Raw genomic sequence first — 18,614 nt, forward strand, 5'->3', positions numbered from 1 at the left:
ACTGCTGGACTTTCACAGCGAGTGACGGTTGGCTAGCACGATGGAAGAAACATCATGGTATCCATTTTCTGAGTATATAGATCAAGGGACATGGTAGATCATAAGGACTATTGGGTGAGTAATGGCTACATTAGCTTTAAAAGTTTAGGAACAGTTTTTCAAAAACTTTTTTTCACGTGTTTGAATGATTTTAACACCTATTACAACTATTTACAATATTATTCGGTTTAACCGACCTTTTTCGTTATCCGACAACACTCCGGTCCCGTAGGGGTCGGTTAAGAGAGCTTCTACTGTACTGCCATAGAGAAACGATAGCGTAAGTAGATATCCCATGGTATAGGGAATTTATGTCGCAACTTTTACTGTTATCTCAAGCTGATTACCTACTGTCGATTATTGTCAATTTTTACTGTTTTTTTTGGGGTGATATTGTATGAACGGCACAATTTGAGAGACTACCAGCGTTATACAGCTGCATATGAAAGAACTACGTGAACTATTGGCTTGGGATAACAGTAAAAGTTGCGACATAAACGCCCTATACCATGGGATATCTACTTACGCTATTGTTTCTCTATGATACTGCTGACGGGCACGCATAATAATACCATGACTGCAAAACAAAATATTGAAACCAAAGACCTTGAAGCTGCGATTAGACCAAATTTATTTAAAAAATGTTAATAACTCAATCCTTTTAGATTAAGTTAGATTGAACATAACTTATCATACACATGATGAACATATGTGTTTGTCAACTTCCGTTCAATCTAATTAGAATCTATAAGGATTAAGTTATAACCATTTTGCTAATAACTTTGGTGTAAACCCAGCTTAAAGATGCATACCTCTTTAATGTCTTTGATTGCAACTATAGACCTTATACAAATACAGTAATAGACTGGCTTCTCCACACACATCTGTGTAATCACTTGTCAGCTGATTTATGATGAATAATTTTATAGTCTGATTTTTACTCTAATATTGGCGTATGAAAGAGGCTCCTTTCTCCTTTTATATTATTCTTGAAATACAAAATTTCCAAAAACCTTGTATATACGTCGACGCGCAATTTAAAAAGGAACATACCTGTCAAATTTCATGAAAATCTATTACCGCGTTTCGCCGTAAATGCGCAACATATAAATATATGAACATATAAACATTTACCCATTAAGAGAAATGCCAAACCGTCGTTTTAAATCTTAGAACTCACTTCGTTCGGTCAATTATTATTATAATACTTGCATGTGTGGGAAGGGGGCTAAATTTTAAAATTCTAAGAAAAAGGCAGCAACTCAACAGCAGTCACATAACCAAAGATAAGAATTTTATAATCTTCTTGTTGAAAAATAAAAAAGCAAGTGCGTTTTTAAAGTACTTTGAAAGTATCTACTGAGCAGTCCACTTTTTTGAATGATTTGGCAGGAAACATTTCATTATTTTTATGACACAATAAACGCCTTCGTTATGCGCATGCGGACAAATTCCGCGAAGCAGTCAATATACTTCTCACTTGTCTGCTGATTTTCTAACCTGAAAATGATAAACAGCAGACGTTGACGTGAGTGTTGTTGGAATAATTCCACACGTTTAATTTTAAAGTTTGTAATCAAACAAAGTATTTATTGCTCTATTCCTACGTTCAATCCAACTTCAGTTTTTTTACTCCTTCTAGAAGTTGGTGAGTTTTCTGTTTAGTGGTGCACAATCACTCAATTCATTATTTTATTTTTATTCCGTTAATTGTTGTTCACACGATTGTTTGCATTAAATGTAACGTATTTAGATGATCACGTTATTCCATGACACTTTTTGTGGCGCTTATAAACCATTAATTACGATATAATTTTAACAATTCATTAATCTTAAAACAATCAATGACGATTCCCCGGTCAGCAGACTGCGGGGAAGACAACAGAAGTCACTAATCACTATACAATAAATAGGCTACTTTTTCTAGTCTGTATCATTTAGGTACACTATCATTGCCCAGGAATTTTGGGATAGGTCACGTATTAATCACACATACTCTATAGTCATACTTTGACTAATTGTTACAAAACAACATACTTTGTTGACAAAATTGGCAAGAGTCTGGTGGTGTTGAGAACACTGTGGTTGTACAGAGTGTTTGATAAAGAACTCCCTATTTTTAATATGTCATAGAATCTGTAATGAGTGATTCACACTACAGTATTCTAGTTTGTATTCTAGGTAGAACAAGAGTCATACCAAGCCGATTTATCATGATATAATAATACTCATTGATAGCTTCTTGAATACTCCCAGCCAAGTTGATTATCAATAGTAAAGCCAAGCAGAGTAACTTGCTCAGCATTTGGACTGGCTCTACTAAAAGTACACTCAGTTCCTGCGTTTTCCCCTCATTCAGCAACAGTCTGTTAGCCTGGATATCAGTAATATATATTATTAGCAGTACTATCTCTACCGCTACTTAAGAATCAAGAATTTTACTGGCCTTAAAACAACATTACAAAATGTAAGCAATAGGCTTCGTCAATAATTGGTAAAATATCACTAGGTAGACTATACAAACGATCAAATTCACAAACACAAACATTGAAATATTCCAGGTACTCATTAACAGAATAGAAATTTTGAGATTTGAGCCATTTATCAACAGCAATACAAACTGTTTTCAATGGTAACTGTTTAACTTTATCCAGTAGTAAATTAAACATGCGAATTTGTAGGTATCTATGACTTTTCAGAGTTTTAGTCAATCTGAATGTAGGTCTAGTTATATCATCCCTATTTCTAGTGTAAGGTAGCCTAAATGTACAGAAATATTTTAATTAGAGTTAGACAGATTTTTCTTAACGAAGATTGAACTATAATATATATACAAACAAGGTGAGGTCATAATTTTGTGTCCAAAAAAAATTTCTCTACAAGATTCATTGTATCTCATACCAAATATAACTCTTAAGTGCTTTCTTTTGCCATATAATTTTTTTTTAAGAAGATGAGTTGCCCTAAAGTTTAACTCCGTAAAACAATTGTGAATGGAAGAGACCAAAGTATATCATTTTAATCACATCTAGGTTTACACAATATTTCAGTCTTCGTAGGAGAAATGTTACTCTAGAAAGCTTTTTACATAAATTTACTAGATGATACTCCCAGCTGAGTTTACTATCTAAGTACATTCCTAGTAACTTTACAGGCTTGAAAGCATCATCATTCAAATTCAGATTGCATTGTTGAGAGAAAATATTATTTGCTCTGTTTTGCTCTCATTCACCTTAAGTAAGTTGGCATTGAACCACATCTTAGACTCATCCATAGCCCTTGATATCCCAGGGTTTCTTAATTTTTAGATTTTCATAGCTTCACAATTGAGCCTATGAAATTCTATTATAGAAAATCACAAGTAACCTTATTTTATATTTTTCGTACCCTTGATATTTTTCAGAAACTGTTACAATGAAGAAGTTGTCGGAGCTACGACCAGACAAAAGTCTACTGAATCCAAACTTCAACGGCTACAAGCTATCCTTGGCAAGCATACCATCCTATAATCTTGCCTTCGAAAAGGGTAAGTTAAATTAACCAAAAAAAGTTATAATTCGTCACACTTCAAAAAATTTTCTAGTTTGATTTCATATTGTATCGAACATTGTATCTGTGAAGGGAATGGAGTCATCTGCTTTTTTCAGTACTTCTGGAGTACCGCAGGGAAGTAATCTGGGTCCTCTTCTGTTTCTTTTGCTAATTGATGAGCTTTCTCTCCAGTTGTCCTCGGAATGTCTAGTTTTTGCTGATGATATCAAGATTTATCGAGAGGTCCGAGGTCCTGATGATTGCCATCAGTTGCAGATTGATGTTGACAGGGCTTCATTGTGGTGTGCGGTGAATCGTCTTGAGATAAATGTGGACAAGTGTAAATTCATGACGTATTCTAGAAAACGTAATCCCACAGCCTTCACTTACAGAATTAATAATCATATTCTGGACAGAGTTACCATCTGCAAGGACTTGGGAATTGTTTTTGACAATTCTTTGTCATTCTCATCCCACATAGAGTATGTAACTAACAAGGCAAACAAGCTGTTGGGGTTTGTTTTGAGGAACTCGGCTGACTTCAGTAACCCTGATGCTATAATAAGTGTTTATGTCTCTCTTGTGAGGAGTGTGCTTGAGTTTGGCTCCATGGTTTGGAGTCCTCATACTGACCAAGATAATCGTGCAATTGAGAAAATTCAAAATAAATTGCTTCGTTTTCTGTATTTTAAGAGGTTTAGAAGAGCTTGTCCTCTTGGTTCTCCTTCTGGCACACTGAGAGATATGTTTTCGATGGATTCCTTGAATTCACGCAGGGATAGAGCGCCAGTGTTTTTCATTTGGTCGCTGCTTGATGGAGTGGTGCATTCTCCTGTGCTGTCAATGCTTAACTTTTATGTACCCTCCTTCAATGCCAGGAATTCTGTCTTGTTTTCTTTGCCTAGAAGCAGGACTGTGCATAATTATTTCTCGCCTCCAACTAGAGTGCGGAGACTGATGAATGGCTGAGTAGAGGGTCATACTTGGTTGAATCGGAATTGGAAGTAAGGAGATTGATGTTGGAGTCAATTGCTCGTTGGTAATATCTTGTTCCTTTTTTTTCTCTTTTTAATCTACACACAACAACATAGTCGTCGTTATCATAATCATCATCATCATCGTCATCTTTATCGTCTTTCATCATCATAATCATCATCATTGTCATACCCCTCCTTATCACCTTCAATTGTTGGTTCAAAATATTGAAATAATGATCTTGTTCTTTTTCTCTTATTAATTTATACTTATCATCTTCATATTCCTCTTTTTCATATTCTATTTTAGTTAAAAAATATTGTAGTTTCTATCTCTCTTTAATTTAGTGAATTTTCTATATTAGATTAGACTTATACTATATTATATTATATTATACTATTAATATATTAGAATTGTAATTTCTTTAGTGTCAAGAGGGCTATTATGGGAAGTATTTCTTCCTGGTGCCCTCATATTGTAATGTAAATAAATAAATAAATATTGAAATTAAGACAGTAGGCCTACTCAAGCTCAATGTTTGTTATATTTCTTTAACTTGTACCTCTTTTATGTTTTTCTTTTCAACAAGCCTTTAATGTATTAATAAAGTCAATAAATGAATTTACACAACCAAGTTATCTATAAAATCAATCAATGGAACACAGGTACAGGATACAAACAGAATACAACATTTTTCTTCTTAATTTTTATAAATTGATTTTATTCATCTAATTCTTCTTAGAAGGCAACTTCACTACATTAGCAGTAAATTCATAAATATCTAGAAATTGAATTTCCACTTGATAATTTCCGATATAATAAACACAGAAAAAAAGCCATAGAGGCATGGCTGAACTTGAATTATTTCCAATCGTTGACTTTTATATAATAATCAATTTCTTATTATAAATTAGATTTTTGAACACTTCATACGCTAAATTCAAGTTTATATATTACATCCCTGATTAAGCTGATTTACGACTCACACTGGCGCACAAGGAATCTTCCTTTTGCCGGTGTTTTTGCCTCACCTACTGTAGGCCTACTTATGCATGTGAGCATAAATTAAATCTTCATTTTATAACTATTATTTATAATAACATGAATAAGGATATCATTTCGTTATTATATCCAATTAAATAAATTAACATTTCCTTAATTTTTATGTTTGTATCTTAGTTTAAGTTGTACAGTAGCATATTTTTTGTAAAGCTTTTTTGTATTTTGTTTTTTGGCAAATAAATTCATTCATTCATTCATTTCAATCAAAAAAATTCAAAGCATAGAGCCTTCTTATCTCTATGTTCAAAGTTACTCATAAAAATGATTTCATATTATCCATAATTTTCGTTTTTAAATTGTCTCTTCCTTTTTCAGGCGTTGATCAAGTATCTCCTAGTGATGATCAATATTCGTTCCTTTATGCAAAACTGTTCAGCCTCCATAACTACTTAATTGCGGATAAATGGAACGAGGGTCACTTATATTTCATCGATAAAGACTGGAAAATTCAAAAAATTGTCATGAACGAAGTGAGTATTCAATAATATTATTGTTACTCTTATACACTCTGTATTACTAATGTAAATTTTTCTAATAAAATTAACAAATTCTTACATGGTTTTGAGCTTGAGCTACTTATTTAGAACCAACTTGAAGCTTGTTAAGCTGCGTTTACACCAAAGCTATTAACAAGATGTTGATAACTCAGTTCTTATAGATTCTATTAGATTGAACGGAACTTGACAAACACATATGTTCATCATGTGTATGATAAGTTATGTTCAATCTAATAAAATCTATAAGGATTAAGTTATGTATTGCTGCGTGTAAACGCAGCGTTAATGTATTAGTTTTCATTAGTAACTGATTGTCATTTTCATGTTGCCACAGTCAGATTTGGTGGAGAAAACAGAAGCCGTATGGGAAATTCCAAGCAATCACAAACGAGCACCCGGTCACTACTTCCCTTCTATATCGTTTCCGTCTCAAGACTTGGCTGTGGTAGCGGATGGAGCTGGGACACTTCATATTATTTCCAGGAAGACAACTTGGGAGGTGGGTTTACTTGAAATTTTTTTATACACACTCAAATCGAAATCAAATCATCCAATTTCCAATGAACAAAATCAACGAAATATTCTACAATTAGATTGCTTTGTAAAAGTAACTCACGACACTACCCAGTCCCATATGCTCAATAGCAATTTAATTCAAACCAATCTAGGATTAGATTATCGCATGGTTACTAAACTTATGGTCATATTTATTACAATGTGGCTTAATTGAGTGAGCTGATAGTTTAAACTAGCATTATATTTTAACTTTTATCGATCATACGGGCCTTATCCGGACATTTTGCAAGGCTAGCTACCCAGATCTAGTGGAGTGCACGTTTTGAAGTCAGCATCTGGTTAGCATTGGTTTGCTATCCTTGCCTGTCATTAGAAAAGCAAATAAATCTATCCATTTCCGACACCACACCGTTTCCAAATAGCCAAGAAATTATAAAAACACTTCACTTATATTGGCTACTTCATTGATAAAATATTAATGAATACTACTTCAAATTAATAAAAAAAAATTAATGGCTACTTCAAATGAATAAAAACTTGTATTACCCTCTAATTAAAAAACTTTAAATCATTTTAAGGACTAGTTTCGACCATTGGTCATTTTCAAGTTGAAATGTCCAGGAAATTATGTATTCAGTGTTGGAATGCCGATTGCAATCGCTAGGAATATTGGATGCTATGTAGAAATATAATGGACTAGGCTACCAGAATATTTTTATCTCAATCGTGAAGTAAATAAATCACGAAGATGTATTTTTCTTGATGAATATAATACACTTGAGAAAGAATTGATTCCTATTAACAAGATTTAACAATCAATATAAAATCAGATACACTGGAGTGACTTGAATCACAGCTGAAATTGTGACAAGTACGTTTGTACGCTCGCCAATTAAATCCACAGATTTGAAATCGTGAATCTGATTGTAGGCAAATATTGTCAGCTGGGAGAACAATGAATAGAACTAGAGTATCATTTTAGAAGTGTGTTTCTTTGTATTTGTTCTATGTTTCTTCACTTTAGAAGTAACGAATAGAGTGGCTGCCTTAATTCGTTCCCCAGGAGATCCCAGCCCTCTCTGAAGCCCATACTATAAGGACCGAATAAACACGACCGAATTTTTCGGTAGATTTTTCGCTGATCACAGAACGCGAACTTATGGAGCAGACTTGACGCTTTTATTGGGTAGACTAAACGAGTCTAATTTCGCTTATATGGTCTGCCCCATAAGAGGCCGTGCGTTCTGTAAAGTTGGGTCGAGTTTATTCGGTCAGTAGTCCTTTATTTTGGACCTTACGTTCGATTATTCCAGAAAATAGTATCTTCACTGGAAGAAGAAACCGGTGTGAATTATAATGCATGTTTGAGAATCCAAAAGCTACACAATAACATCTATTCACAGTAACTACTACCATAAAATGGATGAACGTTGGACAAGGAGCGTTATAGGTCTACTGATGTTACACTTATGTGATTTGCTCATGTTATAAAACTATGAATCCTTTACTCATGTTATTCATTTATTTATTTGCTCATGTTATAAAACTATTAATTCCTTTGCGTTTTTTGTTACACATTGTTCAAACATTTCTCAGGCGAACTATAGTGAGGAGGTGATCGGAAAGGAAACGCCTTTTGTTGTGTATGATAGTCAGTGTGAGGAAACCGATTCTCAATGTGTCCTTCACTGTTTGGTTGTACATGTGAAATCAGAAGAAGATCCCAAGGAAGGTGATCCATCCAATCGTTATGTGACCGTTATCGACTGGTTATCATTGCTACAAGGTAAGTTAATCCAAGGTCAAGAAGTTGTGAGTTTTTTTAATTTAGTTATGAAAATATGTGCTGTGCTATCTTTGAATGAATCAATCCTATCTTGAGAACCGTAAATCAAATCAAATTTATTCCCTTCAACACTTTACAAAGTTGATGTATATTGTACAGTAAATACCTACAGTAGTACTACAGTATAATATAAGCATACCATAATAAAGACTATAATAACAATTTTTTCCAATATATGATATTTCCTATATCCAATATATGATAGGCCTAGTAATGAGAAATACCCTTACATAGGCTATTGCCTGTGAGTAAGGGTGAATCTGGATTAAAATTATCAAGATGAAACTTGCATGAGAAAGTAACAGTAAGGATAATAAAGAAATTTGAAATTTTGTACATGTTCTTGAAACATTTCTAAATTCTTGTAGGCTTATATTCTGATATCTTAATCTTATATTCTGATATCGAATTGATCCGCACCATTTTGAATTTTTGTCGGATGGCTTTACACAGTTCTGTTTGGAAACAATCTAGTTAATGATGGTTCAAAAATTATTTATCCTAGTCTAGTCTCATCTACCATGTGTCCACTTTATGAACAAACATGGAATAAATAACACAAAGTAAAGATTTTTCTACAATTTGATAATCAATTTTTATTATTGATTTTCCATTATTCTTCTCAGTGATTTGATTTTTCCCACTTCGATTAACATTTTCCCCGCAATTCGATAATCATTTCCCTCAATTCGATAATCATTATTTGGACGCATTGAATGCTTCGAATTTTGTGCTCATTTTTTCTCTCAAACACTCCTAACCAGAAATTTGCTTATCATAACTGTTTCAGAATCTTCTGGAAGCTGGTCGATGAAAAATATCCGTCAGTTACAAGGTTCTGGGTTACCAGACTATATAACCTTGGAACCTGGATGCAAAAACATCTACTTGGTAAATGAGTCTCCTTTCAAGTTTATATCTGACTCAGAAAATCCAGTCGTTGTTGAAGAGATTGACGACAAGAAGAGCAATATTCCAGGTAAAGTTACTTTATTATCTATGTATTTGTGGCAATCGTCTTGTACCCTTTCTTATAATTGAAGTAGAATTTCATTTACGTAAACTGATTTATATCTATAATTGTGCTGAGCTCAATTCGCCCAGGGATACACAATAGTGCTAATTTATTCTAGTCGTTAACACCCCGGTATTTAGAAGAAGACGGTAGGTGTCACGCGCATGTTTGTGCTAAATTTCCGGTGTAGCTGACGTCATTTTATATCCGGTGTTGAAAAACTCGGTTGGTGACGATGACGCAATCTAGCTTGCTGGCCACTGCGCACACATTTCTTGACCCCTCCCGTTTTCTAAATACCGTGGTTAACACCATCGATCAGAAACCGATTCATTTTCTCTATTCCTCTACAAGCTGATTTCTTCTTTCTTGGACTGATGTTCCACTGAGAATGGTTGTGTAATAAAATGAATAATAATCACTGAATAAATATTCATTTATTTATTTATAAATTGATAGATACAATATAATTCTCAACTATGAATGATTGGGATAGGAACAACAGGCTTAAAGCCCAAAACTGTTCCTTCCCTAAATTTGGATAGAAATTGTCAAAAAATAGGTTATGTAATAGGCAAGACTTTTAGGCATCCAGAGTTAGGCAATTGGCAGGATGGTTAGGGATGATGTAACATCCCATCCATTTGTATTGTCTTTAAAACGCATGAAACATAATAAAAAACTCTATTGCATCAAATCCCCTTCCTCATACACAGACTAGGTTTTAGGTGAGGAGTATTATTCTAAAACTGTAGGCCTATATATTTCTCCATTGGTTGTCAATATGTTTTTTGAGGATAAAATATATTCCATCCTATTGTCTCTTTTCTGTATAGGGCTACTTGTAATATAAATAGAAATAAAAATAAAAATCTCAGTACTCATAAAATGTTAAAACATGTGATAAAATAATTCTAAAAGGGTACTGAGATTTTTATTCTCATTTCTATTTATATATTCAATCATTCAAAATTTTGCTAATTATTCAAATTTGTGTTTCAGATTCTGAAAAATTGTACAAGTGGCAGCAGAATGATGAAGAAATCAAACTATCATTCGAGTTTGAGAACAAAATAGAGAAAAGTGAAATCAAAATTATAGCTACCTGTAACAACTTTTCGCTCAAATACAAAGAGAAGCTCATTCTGTCGGGATCGCTATTTCATCGCATTGATAACGATTTAACATTGTGGACACTACAAGATAACAAGTGAGTATCAACATTAATAATAATAATAAATAAATTTATTTCCTTTAAAAATACAAACAAGCAATTAAAAACATAAAAAGTACAAAATATCTAAAATACAATACAATAGGTTTATAAAAAATATGGAATTTAATTCTATTGGAAATTAACCTACTCAACTATGGGAAATCCATGTACTAGAGTTGGTAACATTTACATTATAGCAACTGTCGATAGGAATGAGTCTTGCACTGAAATTATAAATCTGAATGTTTTCAGACTACTACAACCTCAAGTGTACTATATTTCTTTTGAATTTGATAATTCATACTGAAAAATATTTCATATTTTGTTGATACTTATTTTCATGTTGATCCTATTCTTCCAGGTTAGAAGTGACTGTACAGAAAGAAGAAAAAGGGACTGATGTGGAGAGAATTTGTGACAGGTGACAGTCACGGAGAAGAGGTTCTCGATGAAAGTGTGGTCAGTGAAGTACATCAGAGGCTGTCTCATCTCTGTTCAGATACTCCGGTAAGAGTTTACAAGTATAATTATAACTATTATGGTAACGTGTTCAGAAATATCATGAGAGAAAATAATATATTTGATTTCAGTATCTTAGAAAGGAAAGAAAACAGTGAAATAACACATTACATTGGTAACAAATTAGAAATATCAACAATTCAATTTCAATTACACAATATTTCGAATGTATTATTAATGCCGTGTAATTGTCCTTGTAAGAGAATAGTTATTTGTGCAACTAGTGCGCAAAGTGACAGTTTGCTGCACCGAAAGAAACGTTTACCAAAATGGTTTCTTGAGTGCAGCAGAGGAACTTTGCGCACGTATTTCACATTAAGTTTTTCCTACAGTTACCATTGAATATGAGAAGTGGGTAATTATGGGTAAAATTGCCAGAAATGCATCAAATGTTTTTCTGTGTAATATTTATTTTATTATTGATAAAAACCTTAATCCTAGAAATCCTAAAGTCCTCGTTGTCCTTGGTTATAATATATAATGAATAATAATTTGCGCGTTGTGCTTGGTTGCACCTCTGCTCACTATAGCAGCCACAGCAGTCACTGTTACCAACTTCATTTTGATTTTGCTACACTGTTGCTCCATATAACCTACTAAGTATTTTGCGTTGCCATGTTGCAAATCTGGAGTGCAGAAAAATTTTCCCCGCACTAGAGCGGAAAAGTGATTCTTTGCGTTCTGTAATCAGTGCAGCAATGGCCACTTTTCAACGTAACTGTAGGAAAAATATATATCAAGTATATATCCCATATAGGGCGTTTCACTGTTTGCTTAAACCGATAGTCTACGTAGTTCTTTTTTGTAAAGCTATGTGATACTAGTATTCTCTCATACTGTGTCGTTTATAAACTCTCACTCGACCAAGTCAGTAATCGATAACAGTCGACAGTAATCGGCTTGAACAAATAGTGGACTTTGAAACATTAACGTCCTATACCATGCGATATCTTATCGTGCTATCATTTCTTTTTGAAAATATCTATCAAAATTCAGGAAAGGAACAGCTTTGGGGTGTGCATGTTGTTTCATCCCCAATCATTTTTATAAATAGTTCATTGTTGCAAAATTAATTAATTATCTCTACCATCTCTTATCTATATATATAAAAGCGAAATGGCACTCACTCACTGACTGACTCACTCACTCACTCACTCACTCGCAGAACTAAAAATCTACTTTAATCTTCGTTCAAATTTGGTAGGTATTTTCAGTTGGCCCTTTAGAGGCGCACTAAGAACGGATTTGGAAAAATTTCTAAAGATACGCCCAAAATCTGCGTTTTCTCAGCTTTATCGAGAACAAATAAACAGAAAATGTTTAAATTTAGTACAGAAGCTCAGCTAGGGTGTAATAATGTTGTGTTAGGAATTTGAAATAACGCCAAAGATACGCCCAAAATTAGCGTTTTTCCAGCGTTTTTTTTTTTTTTTTGCTTTTTCTCAGATTTATTGAGAACAAATGAACAGAAATTGTTCAAATTTAGTACAGAAGCTCAGCTAGGGTATAATAATGTTGTGTTAGGAATTTGAAATAACGCCAAAGATACGCCCAAAATATGCGTTTTTCCAGCCGTTTTTGCGCTTTCTCAGCTTTATCGAGAACAAATGAACAGAAAATGTTCAAATTTACTACAGAAGCTCAGCTGGGGTGTAATAATGTTGTGTTAGGAGGAATTTGAAATAACGCGAACGATACGCCCAAAATTAGCGGTTTTTTGCGTTTTCTCAGTTCTTTCATCAAGTAATAGACAGAAAATGTTCAAATTTGGTACAGAGATTTAGCTAGGGTCTAAAAATTTTTTGATGAGGTGACTTTAATATTTCATCAAAGATACGCCCAAAATCAGTGTTTTTCTAAAGTTGTTCTCAGCTTTTCTGCGTTTTCTCAGTACTCTGACTTTCTGATGCAATGAAAAATGCAGGCGAGCGAAGCGAGCCCGCTGATCTCATTTTTGGACAATCCAGTCGGGGGTCCAGGGGGCGGAGTCCCCTAGCTAGACAGATATGGCGAGCGAAGCGAGCCTGACGGCTTAATGTTTACGTAGCTAAATAAATTGTGCTCATTTCTGAATTTTGTTTACACATAATAATATATATATGTTTATTTTGCCACTGTACAATATATCGTTTAATTCTGAGTATACGTTAAACTAGAGCTAAACAGTCTAGCTTAGACTTAAGAAAAAGTACTTTCCTTTCTTAAAAGAAAAGTTCAGTTGAAGTACTAGAGCTAAACAATCGTTTTGGTTGTTTCTTATTAGCTCCGGAATTATTATAACATACAATTTGCGGGTTCTAATATAGGTTTTCATATTCTAGATAGGGGCTTCTAATATTAACCGAACTTTGTTTATCCATCAGGTAAAGGATATCGATGTGTGTGGCTCTGCCCCGTCCTTCAACATGGAACAATTGGAGGACTGTGATAGCACACCTGGAGAGTACAAAGTCCTCATGAGGGTGGACGGTGTCACTCATGAAATAACTGGCGAGGTAATTCTTTCACCTTTAGTTTCTATCTGTTTTTCGTATGTCTATTCATATACGATCCAGGTAAAAACAACCAAAAACTAATTCGCCCAAAACTAACTTATTTCAAATAGTTTATATTAAATATGTAAATACTTTGAATAGTTTACGCTCATTTGAGATTGGAACTCCAGTACTCAAACAGTTGAAGTTTCCTACTTTCAAATTGAGTCTAGAGTCGCTGTCCATTTATGGGGTTGTTTGTATGTTCGACAATAACTGAATGCTTTGAAGCAGAGAATAAACAATCTGTAGCTATCCTTTGATTCTCTGATTTAAGCCATATCCACAGTGAATGATTTGTGTCCATTACACGCTGGCAGGTAGCTTATCATTTGACTAACTTTTATTTCATTAGGACCCGGTTTCTAGGATACTTGGGCCCATATGCACCACTTACGTTTAACGGTAATCTTGGTTTACATCGAGATTTGGTCGCATTTATTATAATTTTTTGGTTGTGTTCCATTCTGGGTTTAAACCAACAGATGATTTTTCTTTCTTTGAACCGAGATGTTGCATAGTATGGCCTTGTTATGAACCATCAAGAGTCGCTTCTTCCAAAGTTGGTTTAACTATTCAACCCGTTTAATCAATGTATGGTCGCATTTATAGTGTGTTACAATTGAGTCAACTAATGGTTTAAACTAGAATTTCAGTTCAACTTCTCTGAAAAAGTGACCGTATTTAAAAATTGAAATCCATTAAGGAAAAATACAATCAATACAAATTCAAAAATACAAAGAAATTCCACTGTAAAACAAGTCTAATAGATTAAAAATCCAATTAAAGGGCTTGTATGACTAAATAAAACTACCATAACTATTTAATATCTATATTAAATCTATTGTTTAAATAAAAGTTCAGTTTAGACTTGAAGTACTAGAGCTAAACAATCTTTTTGGTTGTTTCTTATTAGCTCCGGAATTATTATAACATACAATTTGCGGGTTCTCATGTAGGTTTTCATATTCTAGATAGGGGCTTCTAATATTAACCGAACTTTGTTTATCCATCAGGTAAAGGATATCGATGTGTGTGGCTCTGCCCCGTCCTTCAACATGGAACAATTGGAGGACTGTGATAGCACACCTGGAGAGTACAAAGTCCTCATGAGGGTGGACGGTGTCACTCATGAAGTCACTGGCGAGGTAATTCTTTCACCTTTAGTTTCTATCTGTTTTTCGTATATCTATTCATATACGATCCAGGTAAAAACAAACAAAAACTAATTCGCCCAAAACTAACTTATTTCAAATAGTTTATATTAAATATGTAAATACTTTGAATAGTTTACGCTCATTTGAGATTGGAACTCCAGTACTCAAACAGTTGAAGTTTCCTACTTTCAAATTGAGTCTAGAGTCGCTGTCCATTTATGGGGTTGTTTGTATGTTCGACAATAACTGAATGCTTTGAAGCAGAGAATAAACAATCTGTAGCTATACTTTGATTCTCTGATTTAAGCCATATCCACAGTGAATGATTTGTATCCATTGCACGCTGGCAGGTAGCTTTATCATTTAACTAACTTTTATTTCATTAGGACCCGGTTTCTAGGATACTTGGGCCCATATGCACCACTCAGGTTTAACGGTAATCTTGGTTTACATCGAGATTTGGTCGCATTTATTATAATTTTTTGGTTGTGTTCCATTCTGGGTTTAAACCAACAGATGATTTTTCTTTCTTTGAACCGAGCTGTTGCATAGTATGGCCTTGTTATGAATCATCAAGAGTCGCTTCTTCCAAAGTTGGTTTAACTATTCAACCCGTTTAATCAATGTATGGTCGCATTTATAGTGTGTTACAATTGAGTCAACTAATGGTTTAAACTAGAATTTCAGTTCAACTTCTCTGAAAAAGTGACCGTATTTAAAAATTGAAATCCATTAAGGAAAAATACAATCAATACAAATTCAAAAATACAAATAAATTCCACTGTAAAACAAGTCTAATAGATTAAAAATCCAATTAAAGGGCTTGTATGACTAAATAAAACTACCATAACTATTTAATATCTATATTAAATCTATTGTTTAAATATTGTCAATTAGATTTAATAAGTAACCTTGAAACCGGGCCCAAGCCTAGGTAGCTATCATTTTAATTGTCAATAATTTGTGTCCAGTACACTCTTACATGTAACTTAAATAAGATTACTTTTATTTTATGATTCCTATATTATTATTCATTTTATTAAGTAACTTATTTAATTTGTTTGCAGTACACACTAGCAGGCCACCAATGGCTGTTCAGCATTGAGCAGTCGACCAGTTCAGCAGCCGCCATTTGCATACGCCACGATGTCGACGCGTGCGTGTGGCAGCCTCGAGCGGTCACCAATCCACCGGCGGCACCGTGGCCATGTCAGCACATCGGCACCTTCTATGCGTTCGGCTATGTGCAGGCTTCGAAGCAGAACAAGAAGTTCCTGCTCAGTCCGCCAGGTGAGTGCTGTAATTACAATAACGTGAATTATTATTGTAAAAATTGAAAAACTATATTGTTTGAAAATTAATTTAAGAGTTATTTTTGTAACTGGCATTGGATAACATAGTTTAATATAGTATACAGAAGAATATTGTTTGTCTTTCAAATTCAATAATTATCTTGCACACTCTTTCAATTCAAAAATCGACAAAATAATTTTATCATGCATTCTTCATCCTCAATTGCTTGAATTTGAAGTTTCGTTTTATGATTCAAGCAGAACGTCTATAGCATAGAGGGAACATAGCATAAGGCGATATTCCATGGGCGTTTATGTTCCAAATTACACTGTTAACACAAGCCGATAGTCCTAGTAGTTCTTTTTCGTGAAGCTATGTGATGCTGGTAGTCTCTCATACTGTGCCGTTCTTAAGATGCATTTTCGTTTGGGCGTAAACTGCCGCAGTCGACGAAAACAAGCATTGTTGACATTCATATTGTCCAAATTTCAAGTGTTCTAAAAACAGCTGATCAAATAACTTTCCATCATTTGTGTTTATTTTATTTTATTCAATCATCAGAATTACACAACTTATAGAAAAGCACGGTATTTAGATGAAAATCTTCCTCTATATACCGTGTAGAAAAGTACCACAGGCTTATAAGCCCAAAACGGTTCCAATTCTAATTTATACAACAGTCCAAATGTAGCTAGGTTATGTGTCACTTAACATTATTCAATTGCACACTCAATTTACAATTAAAAACACACAAAAATCATTTTTTAATTTAAAAAAATACTTCAAAATTAAATGAAATCAATCACAATTGATTAGAAAAGTCCAAACTTTAAAAAAACTATAAAATTTTGAGACCGAAAAGACAAACACACTATCTAGATCCAGAACTTATCACAGCTTTTTATTACTCTAGAATCAAAACATTTCTAATAATACCAACATATTGTCATTTAAAAGTATAAACACATTCACATAAACACAGTTTAAACACAAAGATTAACATAATCTTTTTATTATTATTAGCGTATGGCACATATATATAGACACACACAAACATATAGGTAGGTAGTCAAAGAAAAAATCTGGTCATGACACCGTTGTCAGGTTAATAAGATATTATAATATATTAATTTTGATGTCGAGGTTGTCAAGGTAGTGTAGTGATTGTGAGAAGCCGAAATAAAATCATTAAATCGCCTTGCTAGGCACGTATATTACAATTTCCGATGATGTGCTTCAGCGTCTGTCTAGCCTCCCCACAATCACAAGCAGGGGAAGGTAAACTGCCCCAGTCATTAAGAGAGGCCCCGCATCTCCCGTGGCCAGTCCTAACCCTGTTGAGGGCCGCCCATGTCCGTCTTGGCAGTTCAAATCCAGCCACATTTACACCAACTGAGTACCTGAAGGAGACGCTGATGGGTTTTTTTTCATCCACTCTTCCTCCCAGCTTGCTCTCATGGAAAAATTTTCATCGCTCAGTTGCTCTGCCATGCGCATGGGAGGATGCCTTGACTTCAACCGATCACCCAAATCCAGAAGATCTCCATGGATTGGAAGTGCCCTGTTACTCTTTATCTTTTTGTATTCATGTACAAGAGCAGAAGATCTACGTAGCCCCGGTGGAGCAATATTGCTGAGAACTGGAAGCCAGTATATGGGGGTGCTTCTAATTGTCCCAGTGATTAAACGCATAGTGTGGTTCAGTTGCACATTTACTCTATTCACATGGACACTATTTAACCACACAGCAGCACAATATTCAGCGGTTGGATACACCAAACCCAGAGCAGAACAGCGCAAAGTTGTGGCCGAAGCACCCCAAGTAGTGCCACAAAGTTTTGAATTATGTTATTTCTTGTTTTCAGTTTCTCAGCAACATTTTGGACATGGTGTTTATAGGATAGAGTGCGGTCAAGCGTAACTCCCAGGTACTTGGGCAAAAAATTGTGTTGCAGGTGAGCATCATCAAATTTTACCTTTAACTTCACACTTGCCTCCTTATTATTCAGATGTCTCCGTTTTCCTCATGTTGGACTGGAGCCTCCACTTGTGGAAGTAAGCTGAGAGGAAAGACAAGTCTTGAGTCAGGCTGCTTGCTGTTTTTTCCATACTCCTGTCCTGAATGGCTATAGCAATGTCATCTGCATACACAAATACTCTTGATTTGATATTTGGCAAATCGGCTGTGTACATATTGAAAAGAAGGGGGGATAAGATAGATCCCTGTGGCAATCCATTGTTCAATACTCTTCTCCTGCTCAGCCTATCATTCATGAGAACCCTGAAATTCCTGTTCTTCGGCATTTTATTGATCAATTGAATGATTTTTAGACTTTGCAGGACCCGTAGAGTTTAAATATGAGGCCATCTCTCCACACTGTGTCGTATGCAGCACTCAGGTCCACAAAGGCAAC

The 18,614-nt window shown here is 34.4% G+C and overlaps 1 protein-coding gene across 1 annotated transcript; it reads left to right on the top strand.

Annotated features, from left to right (window-relative positions):
* Positions 1–1,521: 1,521 nt before the first annotated feature.
* Positions 1,522–18,121, top strand: LOC111051036 (nudC domain-containing protein 1). Its single transcript, XM_039444595.1, is given in 13 exon segments — positions 1,522–1,687; positions 3,443–3,565; positions 5,923–6,077; positions 6,439–6,603; positions 8,217–8,406; positions 9,257–9,445; positions 10,484–10,691; positions 11,059–11,095; positions 11,097–11,210; positions 13,580–13,711; positions 14,725–14,898; positions 15,975–16,197; positions 18,066–18,121. Coding segments are annotated over 12 exon segments (1,755 nt in total). The 5' UTR covers positions 1,522–1,687; positions 3,443–3,453.
* The last annotated feature ends 493 nt before the right edge of the window (positions 18,122–18,614 follow it).

The sequence above is a fragment of the Nilaparvata lugens genome, chromosome 1 (assembly GCF_014356525.2).
Source record: "Nilaparvata lugens isolate BPH chromosome 1, ASM1435652v1, whole genome shotgun sequence".
NCBI classification, from domain to species: Eukaryota; Metazoa; Arthropoda; class Insecta; order Hemiptera; family Delphacidae; genus Nilaparvata; species Nilaparvata lugens.